General features: G+C 47.2%; 1 protein-coding gene across 2 annotated transcripts; it reads left to right on the top strand.

The window, feature by feature from the left end:
- The first annotated feature begins 145 nt into the window (after window positions 1-145).
- On the top strand, window positions 146-7,431 carry Foxred1 (FAD dependent oxidoreductase domain containing 1). Of its 2 annotated transcripts, XM_076846190.1 has the most exons (11): window positions 146-316; window positions 967-1,187; window positions 1,886-1,996; window positions 2,243-2,361; window positions 4,040-4,134; window positions 4,430-4,531; window positions 5,204-5,280; window positions 5,449-5,609; window positions 5,770-5,899; window positions 6,182-6,286; window positions 6,708-7,431. In XM_076846190.1, the coding sequence occupies exons 1-11, from the start codon at window positions 232-234 to the stop codon at window positions 6,960-6,962; spliced, it is 1,461 nt and encodes a 486-aa protein (XP_076702305.1). In that variant the 5' UTR covers window positions 146-231; the 3' UTR covers window positions 6,963-7,431. The 2 variants fall into 2 exon arrangements, with proteins under 2 accessions (XP_076702305.1, XP_076702306.1); XM_076846191.1 differs by lacking the exon at window positions 967-1,187 and having other exon boundaries at window positions 233-316.
- The last annotated feature ends 4,567 nt before the right edge of the window (window positions 7,432-11,998 follow it).

Raw genomic sequence — 11,998 nt, 5'->3', positions numbered from 1 at the left:
CCTCCTGAGGACGCGTAGGACTGACGCATAAGCAAGACAGGCCAATGGCGGGTTGGGACGGGCATAGGCGGGGCTCCTGGGGTGGTCACGGGGAGGTGGCTGCCTATAGCGTGGAGGGGTGGGGCCTGGGAGGACTGCTGACCAATGGGCGCGCTGTTCTGGATGCCCGTCGGCGCACGGCTCTGACCACGCCGATGGTATCGGTGGTAAAGCTTTTACTAGTGCTGGGCCATGTTCCGGAGCGTGCTGCAGCTCCGTTCCGGCCGGGGCCTCTTGATTCGGGGACTAGGCACGCACAGAGGAGGCTCTACTCTGGGTAAAGTTGAAGAGGGTATTGTGGTTCTGGGGTACTTCCGGCTATGTGACCTTAAGGGCCAGGCCCCGGGCCCACACTGGCAGGACAGTGGGTCAGCTTGGGGAGGAGAGCTTGCCTGTCAGAGTTTGTAGGACCCAGGCAGGTGTGTGGATCCCAAGGCAGATCCTCTGTAAATGGCGGTTTACTGGTGGTTGTGGATCTCCAGGATAAGGTGCCACTTAAAGGTACCATGCTTTAAAGAATGCTGCAACGTGGGGTGTACCAGGACCTCTTCTGTGGACCTAGAATATGCTAGTGGAGATGTCAGTGAATTTGAATATCTGAGTCTGGAGGGAGAGAAGTCTGTATAGGAGATAAGTATATGTGAGTCACCTTGCCTACGCCACAGAGTAGAAAGTGTTCATTTTAGGAAATTGAATCCTGCAGTGCTGGACATGATACATGAAAAGGGAGACAGACTGTTGGTATATAGACCGTACAGCCAGCAAAGCTGTGACAATATGAGTGAGAGTTGTCCTCATGAGAAGGGATAAAAGTGGGGACTGCCAACACAAGTGCCTATGTATTCCCACCTTTTTCTGTGCCTGTCCTCCAAATCCCCACCATGTGAAGAAAACAAATGGCCCTCTAACCACAACTATGTCCCACAGACTGGGATGAAAAGGTGTCTGAGATTAAGAAGAAGATCAGGTCCATCCTGCCTGGACAGGCCTGTACTCCACTGTATGACACTAGCCACCTGCCCCCCGAACACTCAGATGTGGTGATCGTTGGAGGCGGGGTGCTTGGTTTGTCTGTAGCCTTTTGGCTGAAGAAGCTGCAAAAGAAAGGAGATGGCATTCGGGTACTGGTGGTGGAACGAGACCACACGGTGAGGCCTGGTCTGGAGTCCGGCAGAGTCTTGAGTGGGACAAGGAGGATGATGCATTTTAAGGACTCTAGAGGAAAGACTTCAATCTTTGGAGGTCCCAAAGACAGGGATTGTGCTTTGAACTTTTGACCTTTATGAGAAAGAAATAGTCCCAGATTCTTCTGCAAACCAGGAGCATTGCATAAAGTTTTTGACTTTGAAAAGATATTCCACAATGTTGGATCTTTCTAGATCTCAAAGGCCTGGCCAAAAGAGCCTGCATTCAAGCTATTGTTAATGCAAACAGCTATCTTAATGTTCTTTTAGGTTGCATTACTTAGTTTTTTTCATTTAGATATTTCTATTTGCCATTGCCAGCTAACTGCAAGTCTTTGTACTTTGGCCACATCCTTGTGTTTTCTAATAGTCAAATATTAATCTCCTGACCTTAGATTTTCAGGTCATTACCATTTGGTCCACTGTGTGGAACCCTTCGTAGATGAACAGCCCTCTCTGCTCTTCTCATTTGCCCATAGCAATTTTATGTTTATCTTTGAGTTGCTGGTTGGCTTGCTTACAGGTTCACCCACCCCTACACCTCTTAGGTTATATATTTACAAATAGGATTTTCCTTTAACTTTAGGTCTGGAACTCTAAACTTGCATTGCAGTATTCCATTCACATATTGATGTACCTCAACTTTTCTTGTCTTTCCACAGTATTCAAAGGCCTCTACAGTGCTTTCTGTAGGCGGTATTCGTCAGCAGTTCTCATTGCCTGAGAATGTCCAGCTCTCCCTCTTTTCAGTCGACTTTCTACGGAACATCAATGTGTGTGCAATGAGATTTGAGGGTTTGGGGTGGTGATCCCAGAAGGAGGAGCAGCCCATCTAGCAATGGGATACAGGGAGCAGAAATGATTCAGACAACTAGGAGTCGGAACCCTTGCTTTTCTTCCCAGTATGGGCGCCTAAAGGAGACCATCTTTCTGGTTTGGGTGCTAGGAACTGTGGGTGAGAAGGCTAGGAATACTCTTTTCTTTAAGTCAGCCTCTTTGAGCACCTTTTCTTTCACTAGGAGTACCTGGCTGTGGTGGATTCCCCTCCCGTGGACCTCCAGTTCAACCCCTCAGGCTATCTCTTGATGGCTTCAGAAAAGGGTGCTTCGACCTTGGAAAACAGGGTGAAAATGCAGAGGTGGGTGCTTAGCACATCCCTTGCTGCTTCACAACCTCACATTTTTGGTGAGTTCTGTAACCAGGTTAAGAACTGGGAAGCTGGAGTTGATGGCCCAGGTGCCTCTCTCTAGGAGATCAGTTTGTCAGGAAAGGTGAACTCGTGCACATCCTGGATACCCAGTGCTAACAGTTGTCATGCAGATATGGAAAGAACACTACAGTGGTTCTTGCATTTGCCAGATCATAAGAATGACCTAGGACATGTCTCAGACCTAATAAACTAGATTCTAGGGAGGGTCTGGGAATCTTGAGTTTTTAAACAGGAACCCTAAGTTAGAGGTCAGCCAACATTTTCTTTCTGAGGAGTGGGGTGGGGGTACTGGGGATTGAACTCAGAGGCACTCAACCACTGAGCCACATCCCCAGCCCTATTTGTATTTTATTTACAGACAGGGTCTTACTGAGTTGCTTAGTGCCTCGCCATTGCTATCCTCCTGTCTTAGCCTCCCTAGCTGCTGGGGTTACAGGCATGCACCACCGCAGCCAGCTAGCAAACATTTTTTTTTTTTTTTTTTTAAGAGAGAGAATTTTTAATATTTATTTTTTAGTTTTCGGCGGACACAACATCTTTGTTTGTATGTGGTGCTGAGGATTGAACTGGGGCTGCACACATGCCAGGCAAGCGCGCTACCGCTTGAGCCACATCCCCAGCCCTAGCAAACATTTTTTGTAAAGGGCCAGCAAGTAAATATTTTAGGCTTTGCCAGCCATTTTATCTCTATTGCAGCCACTCAGCTCTGCCATAAAAGTTGCCATAGATAAAAATATAAATGATTCAGTGTGCCTCATTTAGAAAAAGAAGCAACAGGTCATATTTAACAGCCTCTACCCTAAGTGAATTTCAGAATCATTCAAGGGTGGGAATCTTTGTGATACATAATGAACAGAGGCTTTCTTTAATAAAACCTCTACAAGTCTAACTAGTGACAGGTAATCTCCTAAATGCTTTGCTAGTATTAACTCATTTAATCATCAGAAAATCCTTGTTTCACATGTGGGGAAATTGAGGCACAAGGACTTAATAAATGGTGGCACTGGGATTTGACTAAAACCAGGCACTTTGGCTCATGAGTTTTCTTTAGCACCTACATTCTCCTGCCTTTGGAGAACAGGGTCCCAGACAAGATACTTGAGCTGATGGATAGGATTATACTACGTGGTGGAGAGGGAGGCTGTCCTGGGAGGAGTGGAGGGAGCAAAATTCCCCACTGTGTCATGAAAATACATGGAATGGGTAGGAAATGAGAAGAAATAAGTACATTAAAAGAAAATGCAGGGCTGGGGATGTGGCTCAAGCAGTAGTGTGCTCGCCTGGCATGCGTGTGGCCCAGGTTCGATCCTCAGCACCACATACAAACAAAGATGTTGTGTCCGCCGAGAACTAAAATAAATAAATATTAAAAAAAGAAAAAAAAAGAAAATGCAAGAGTAGGGAAGGAAAGAGGGTCTAGATACTGAGGGACCTTGACTAGGAAGCTGGGTCTTGCCCATTCAGCAGTGAGGAAAAATCAGGGCATTTAGGACAGGGAAGTGACATGAATGAGCTGGACTCCCTGCTTGTAGAGTTGAGGTTCATACTTGCTTCTTTCACACACTCACTCTTAATACATGTATGCAGACCTGTACATTTTTCTCAGGCAGGAAGGGGCCAAAGTTTGTCTGATGTCTCCTGAGCAGCTTCAGAACAAGTTTCCCTGGATGAACACGAAGGGAGTGGCCCTGGCATCTTATGGTGAGGTTTGCCTGTAGAAGGGACAGTTTTTTCCCTGAAGATGGCGGTTTGGGGGCTTAGTATGCCAGGGCCATAAGGAAGGAGAACTGTTTTCCTTCTTGGCAATGAGGTCTGCCCCAAGCCATGCTGTTTTTCTGCCCTTTAGCAGGATTGAACTCTCTGATTCAGTTGGGCAAGATGACCTTCCCTGGCTTCCCAGCCCTAGAAAAATACTAGGGGTGGGGTTGACTACGAAATATACTCTTGAGAAGAGAGTCCTAATCCCTCTTTGTGGGTGCTCTTTTTCTTATCTTAGGGATGGAGGGTGAAGGTTGGTTTGACCCCTGGTCTCTGCTTCAGGGGCTTCGGCGGAAGGTCCAGTCCATGGGAGTCCTTTTCTGCCAGGGAGAGGTGACACGTGAGTCCATGGCCCCATTCCCTCTGCTTTTGTCTATCACCCAGAGTATGGTCTATACTGGAGCCCATCTTCTCACAGGTTAAGCAAGGGTCAGTGCAGGAGACCTTCTCCCTGAGGGCTAGGGATAGATAGCCTGACCTTACCCCTCACTAGACTGCTTTGTGACTTCTGACCTGTTTCACAGTTCCAGCACTGTTCTGTTCTGTGTGTGGCCAAGTTGTCCTGGCTACCTGATTTCTATTCACTTCAGTGTCTAGAAAAGCACCCATCATTCTAGCTTTCTTTCCTTAGGAACCAGGGAAGCTGGGTGTGGTAGCACACTCTGTAATCCCGTTCATTGACTCAGGAGGCTGAAGCAGGAGGATCTCAAGTGTGAAGGCAGCCTGGGCAACTTAGTGAAACCCTGTCTCAACATAAAAAAATTAAAAGTTGGGATATAGCTTAGTGGTAGAGCACCCCTGGGTTCAATCCCCAGTTCTACAAAAAAAGAAAAACAGAAACCAGTGGAAACCCCATTCCCCACTGCTAACCTACCTCAAGGACTTTTTTACTAGGGGTGCAGCATGGATAGTGCTGGAGACTGAAGCAGGGCGTCTCTCATGCTAAGCACGTGCTGTGCTGTTGAGCTTCACCTCCAGCTCCGAAGACTTATATTTGATTTCTTTCCCACAGGTTTTATCACTTCATCTAACCGCATGGTGACCTCAAGTGGGGAGGAGGTGGTCTTGAAAAGGATCTATGAAGTCCATGTAAGTCCCTGGTTCCTGTATGTTTAACACAGTGGAGGGACAAGAAAAGTAATAACTATCCTGATGTTGGTCTTCTACCTGCTTTCCAGTATGGGTAAACTAAGGCTTAGGGGAAGTGTGTGTCTCATGGACCAGGCCCTCCCTCCCCTCATCTTCTGGTGCCTGCAGGTGAAAATGAACAACAGCCTGGAGTACCAACCAGTGGAATGTGCCATTGTGATCAATGCTGCAGGAGCCTGGTCTGGGCAAATAGCAGAGCTGGCTGGTATTGGGAAGGGGCCACCTGGTACCCTGCAGGGCACCAAGCTACCTGTGGAGCCAAGAAAAAGGTAGCTTCCCTCAGGGCATCCCAGGACATTAGTGGAAGAAAGAAATATAAATGTTGGTTGTGCATATGCATGTGCTTGTGTATGTGTGTGTGTGGATGAGGTAGGGGGGGATTACTAGCCATGCTGTTCCTATGATACACTAACCCCCTGATTATGACAGGTATGTGTATGTATGGCACTGTCCCCAAGGTCCAGGCCTGGAGATGCCATTTGTTGCAGACACAAATGGAGTCTATTTCCGCCGGGAAGGATTAGGCAACAACTACCTAGGGGGTTGTAGCCCCACTGAGGTAAGTTAAGGGGAGGTCGGATGAGCAGTGTTGGGAAGGGACATAGACTAAATAGACTATTTGCCATAAAAGAGTCAGGGGTTTGTTTTGTTTTGTTCTGTTTTTGGGTGGGGGGGTGGGGTGGGATAAATCCTGTGCCATTGATGCTGTAGCATCAGTTAGAACTGGGACCTTTTCTCTGGGTTCCCTACCTACTGGGGGGATTGACTAAAAGGATCAATGAGGTCTAAGTCTGCCCTTATGTCTTAGGCAATATAAGTCTTGTCCCCTTTTCTCACCCAGGAAGAGGAGCCAGACTCAACAAACCTGGATGTGGACCATAATTTCTTCCAGGACAGGGTTTGGCCCCATTTGGCTGAGAGGGTACCAGCTTTTCAGAGTCTGAAGGTAACTAGCAGGGTGTAGTTTTTCCTATTTACTTTTGGACATTGGACAAAAAGGATGATACTGGAGTATCTTAGTCCCTTGAATCTAACTACTGCCTTGTTTCCACCATCTCATAACTGCTAAAGAGTTATTTGAACCCGGCCCATCCTCAGCATCTGACTCCTGACGAACAGTGATGGTTGAAGCCAGGCTTAGTGGCACATGCCTATAATGCCCAGCTACTCAGGAGGCTGAAGCAAAAGGATTGCAAACCAGCCTCAGCTACTTAATGCGACCCTCAGCTCGGGGTGTAGCTCAGTGGTAGAATGCTAATCTGGCATGAGGCTCTGGGGTCAAGCTCCTGTACTGGAAGGGGAAACAAAAACAGGGTTGAGTATGTCTGCAGCCTTCCTGAGAACCCAAGCATCTTGTGTACCTGCAGGTTCAGAACGCCTGGGCTGGCTATTACGACTACAACACTTTTGACCAGAATGGCGTGGTGGGCCCCCATCCACTAGTCGTCAACATGTACTTTGCCACAGGCTTCAGTGGTCATGGGCTCCAGCATGCCCCTGCCGTGGGGCGAGCTGTGGCAGAAATGGTGCTGGATGGCCATTTCCAGACCATCAACATGAGCCCCTTCCTCTTCAGCCGTTTTCACTTAGGAGAGAAGTTCCAGGAGGACAATATCTTCTGAGCTTGGAAGCTCTTCACTGGGCCACACTGGCCCAGCTGTGATCTTTGCCTCACTCTTGCCCATCACTTCTTGAGTCCTCCCTGCACTGTGCCAGGGTCTCCTGCAGCCAATTCCAGGGACTCATCCCCTTCTCCTCTGTCTTCTCATCTAGGCCATTTTGGCCTCCTGTGGCTGGACAAGTCAGTGAGCACAGGCTTTCAGACCCAGGACAATAGACAGTGATGGGGCAGGTCCCTAGAACTGATCTGTAGCATAGGCTGATGGTACCCACCAAGGCAGTACAGCTGGAGTTCTGAGAGCTGTGGCCCAGGACTGTCTCCTTCCTGGTACTGACCCAGAAAGCTGGCCTCTGACTCTCTGGGTAGACCAGGGCAGAAACCAGGCAGAACAATTCTGGGAAAGGCTGGCTCAGATTCATGACTTGTCTATTTATCCTATTCATCAGTCAATAAATGTGATTATCTCTTTCCCTCCTGTCTTCTGTTCCTTCTACTTTTCTGCTCAGGGTAGAAGCTTGCCAAGCATCTCATTAGCCTTTGACACCAGGAGTGGGGAAGCACAGCCCCATTCTCTTCCCAGGAGCTTTCTTAGAACCCAGTGGTAGGCATCTCATTCCAAGCTAGTGCCCCCTGTTTCAAAGTTTTTGTAGGAACATTGATTGTAGAGGAAGGGATGGCTCTGTTCATCTACTAAATATTTATTCAGCCCTAACTTCTGTCCATACATATTAGAGATCCATCAGCAAGTAAAGCAAAGCATAGTATGAGTCTTCACTAGAGCTCTTATATCTATGTCTTGCCCTCCACCACTGCCTCTTGATCAGATAATAGTGTGACCTCTGCAGAGCCAGAGGAAGGACAAAACATGGACAGCTCACCTAGGCTGGAGGTCTGGGTGAGACAGGAAAGGATTTCTCCATGAAGCTTCTTAGGGAAGTTGGTCTCCAAGCACAACCTAAATAAGCAACTTAAGGGAATCCAGCAGGGTGAAAACACTAACAGGCTCAGAGATAAGAATTAAGATTCAGGGGATTTGTGTTATTCTATTTGGGCTGCCATAACAGAATATCTTAAACTAGGTAATTTATAAACAATAGAAATTTATATTGCTTATAAGTTCTGGAGACGAAGATCAAGGTACTAGTAGATTGGGTGTCTAATAAGAGTTTGCTGTCTGCCTCAAAGATGGTGCATTCTCTTACATCCTCACATGGTAGGACTAAGGCAGCTCCCTTCATCCTCTTTTTTAAGGCACTAATCCCATTCATATGGACAGAATTCATGATTCAGTCATTTCCAAAAGGCCCCATTTGTTAATACTACCACAATGAGTATTAGGTTTCAAGAATTTGGGGGGTGGGCAGGTTCTGTGCACCCCTATAATCCCAGTTACTCAGGAGGCTGATCAGATAATAGTGTGACCTCTGCAGAGCCAGAGTAAACACAAAAGCCAGGAGGATCACAAGTTCAAGGCAAGCCTGCGCAATTAAGTGAACTTGAACTAAGGGCTGGGGATGTAGCTCAGTGGTAGAGTGCTTGTCTAGTGTGTGTGAGGCCCTGGGGCCTCATATCCCCTTTATGGGAAGCAGGATGAAGGAACAGGACACATTTAGGCCATGACAGGATTCAGAGTAACTGCTGGCAGGATCATGGAGTGAATAAAGGGGGCCAGGAACTGACGAGCCATAATAATATGGGACATGTTGAATGAAGAGTATTTGTAGGACATCCAAATGGGGTCATCTAAGAGGAAAGAGATTAATTGGTGTGGCCTCACAGAACAATCTGGTCTTTAAGTAGAGATGGCATCGTGGAACAGGATGGTGTCAAGGGAGGTTAGAAGTAGGAGTCTAGGCAAGGAAGCTAAAGGGAACCCACCAACATTTAAGGAACAAACTAGAGAAGGTGCTGAAGAGATGCTTGGTGAAGCAGGAAAAAAATCCAGTAGAATGTTGTGTTGTAGAAGCTAAGGAGGAAGCAGCCAACAGCATAAAATGACACACCAGTGGGATTCAGTACCCAGTAGTTCAGTGATGGGTGAAGTTTGAGGTGTGGCAGCTATAGAGAAGGAGAAGTGAATGGAGTAGAGCCAGCTGGTAAAATGACCACTCCCTCAAAAGGGGCTTCCGGGACAATGAAATGTAAAAGATGATATGGACCTCAGATAGAAGGGAAAAGAGGGGAAATGGTTGCCAGGGTCTGGGGCAACCAGGACAAATGAAGCAAGAGAAGAGGAAGAACCACCAGAACAGTGCTGAAAGAAAGGAAGGAACTTGCCAAGGCAAGGGCACAGGGACAGACAGGTCAGGGCAGACAGAATCCCATTAACCCTATAAGATGGCTCCTCAGATGCCCAGTGCACACTGTCTCTTCAGCACAGACATCCCAATCTAAATGTTGGAAGGAAAGGGCCTTCATTACTTTCTCACCAAGAAGTAATGCCCTTCAACGCAAGTATTAAGAGTGCATTAAGGGGCTGGGGATGTGGCTCAAGTGGTAGCACGCTTGCCTGGCATGCGTGCGGCCCGGGTTCGATCCTCAGCACCACGTACAAACAAAGATGTCTGCCGAAAACTAAAAAATAAATATTAAAATCTCTCTCTCTCTGACTCTCACTCTCTCACTCTCTCTTTAAAAAAAAAAAAAAAAAGTGCATTAAGGGCCAGGTGTGGTGACACACACCTGTAATCCTAGTGAATGAGGAGGCCAAAGCAGGACTGCAAGTTCAGGGTCAGCCTCAGCAATTTAGCAAGCCTCTGTCTCAGCATAAAAAATTAAAAGGAATGGGATACAGCTCAGTGGTAAAGTGCCCCTGGGATCAATCCTCAGTAACAAAAAAAAAAAAAAAAGCATTCCAGACTGAGAGAGCCCCTATGGTTGAAACCCTAGGAGAAAAAACGAGACCAGGAACTGAAGAGTCATGCTAACATGGGACATGTTGAATGAAGAGTGCCTGCAGGATATCTAAGAAGGTCATCTGATAGAGGATAGATTAACTGCTGTGACCTCAAGGGACAATCTAGTCTATAGGTAGAGATTACAGAATCTGGACCTATGTGAGGGCCTGAACTAAACCTCCTTTATCTTTGCCCCAACACCTAGCCATCCCAGAGCTTGTCCTGTACTTGTCAATGCTACTTCATTTGAGTGTCCCTGTGAACACTCCCTGTTGGACCCATCCCTGGCTCAGAGAAACTTCAGTCTAATGAAAAAGCTAAGCAAAGCACCATAGGGATATGGAAGGGCAGAGTTAAGAAAGGCTTCCTTGAATAGGCTGCAAAAATGAGCCTGGCCAGAAGGCCATTCTGCAGAGCAGAGTTGGGCAGAGGGAGGGCACTCTTGTAGTGGCACCCCATTTCTCCACAGAAAATCTTAACTAGCCTTCTCCAGAAATCTTCACCATGGCTAATTTTAGGACCGTCAGCAAAAGGGTTTCTACAAAAGAATTCAGTGTAGATAAACTTCCTATTTTCGTGTCACCCTGTTTTACTTGGCCGCTAGCCTGGAAGAAATCAGCACTCCAGGAGCTGGACCCCCCTTACTAGATTTTCACAAACATGTATCCAGTATAGTAGTTTATAGAAATGTGTAAACAAGGCCTTTGGGCCTTAGCTGGAGCTTCACAGAGATGTTTACATTTCTAAGGTAAGAGGAGTTACCAATTGGGCTCCATGATAACAGCTGAGGGGGTAGGGGGAGAAAGGGAAGAAAAAGCTCTCCCCTTCTCAAGTGTTGTCCTAGAAGGGTTAACTTGCCCAGAACAGTGATAGAAAAAGCTGCTTTTATGTAAACTTCTGCAGATTGAGAACTTCTGAGCCCCTCCCTTACATGCTGAATATAAAATTCTGAAACTACCTGAACTTGGGGTTCAGGGGATTGATTGATTACAGCAAAAGCTGTGCCCTCTGAGCCTGGCTGCAGCCAAATAAAACTGTTTCCCTATCTTCAGTACCTTGTCCCTACAACACTCTGGGAGAAGGAAAGAGCAAAGGTGTACCTGCTAAAGAGCAAAAGTGAACACTGACATGTTGTCAAATGCTGGGTGCCCTGTGTTCCTTATGAATACTCACTTAATCCTTACAACATGAACTATCAGAGACCATAATTTTGACAAGGAAAGTGGTCACAAAGAGTTGGGTATAAATAACCCTATAGCACAAACCCTCACAGGATGGGCTGCTCATCCATTTTGGCTGAGAAATCAGACTGGAGAAGGTGGGTAATCAATCTTAGAATGGCCCAATTAAACCACCTCCATCCTCCAGCATTTAAAGAATATAGTTTTAAGGCAGAGTTTCCCAAACTGGCATGCTACAGAACACTGCTCAAGAAGATATTATTAATATTTCTTCTATGTTGAAACACCTTTAGGAAATGTTACATGTTACATCATCCCCTTGGGGATCCCTATGCTCATGAACATCTCAAGGGCTCTAAGAGGGAGTCAAAGCAATCGCTTAACTCTTTGACCGCGGGTCTGCCAACATCACATACTGCAGCAGCTCTGTTGGCATCCTGTAGAATTGTTGGTAACTTCCATTTGGGAAGGCCTGTAGGGGCAAAGCATTTTGGCATCAGCGTTCCTGGGGCTCCTGTTTCTTGGAAGCACGACTTCACAGCTGCCACGCTGGGCCCACCCCTCTTGCACTCTAGCCCCATTCCACCGCTTAGCTAACCGTGTGTAACTCTGGAGAAACTTAATCTCTCTAAGCCTTATTTTTCTCCGTGATATAAAATAGGGTGTGAACACGTCCCATGCAAGGTGTTAGAGGGCTAAATGAGAGAAATAGTTTCTTTCCTTTTCCACCATCCAGCCCCTACTGGGGCTCAGGGGTTTCATGTGACTTTGGGCATTAGAGTGTAAGGGCTCATGTCCAAGTCCTCGAGGCTAATGTCCATTGGAGGCCCACCTTCCCACCTGCAGGAGGCCGGGCTCACCCAGAGGCTGCCTGGTGCTGCTTTCCAGCGACAGGCGCGGGCAGGAGGGGCAGTGGCCTCTCGCTTCCGGGAGTCGGGCCAGCGCAGCACTTCCCTGGG

Source organism: Callospermophilus lateralis, chromosome 2 (assembly GCF_048772815.1).
Source record: "Callospermophilus lateralis isolate mCalLat2 chromosome 2, mCalLat2.hap1, whole genome shotgun sequence".
Lineage (NCBI taxonomy): Eukaryota > Metazoa > Chordata > Mammalia > Rodentia > Sciuridae > Callospermophilus > Callospermophilus lateralis.
Note: the sequence above shows the minus strand (reverse complement) of the source record. Positions and strands in the feature narration are given on the sequence as shown.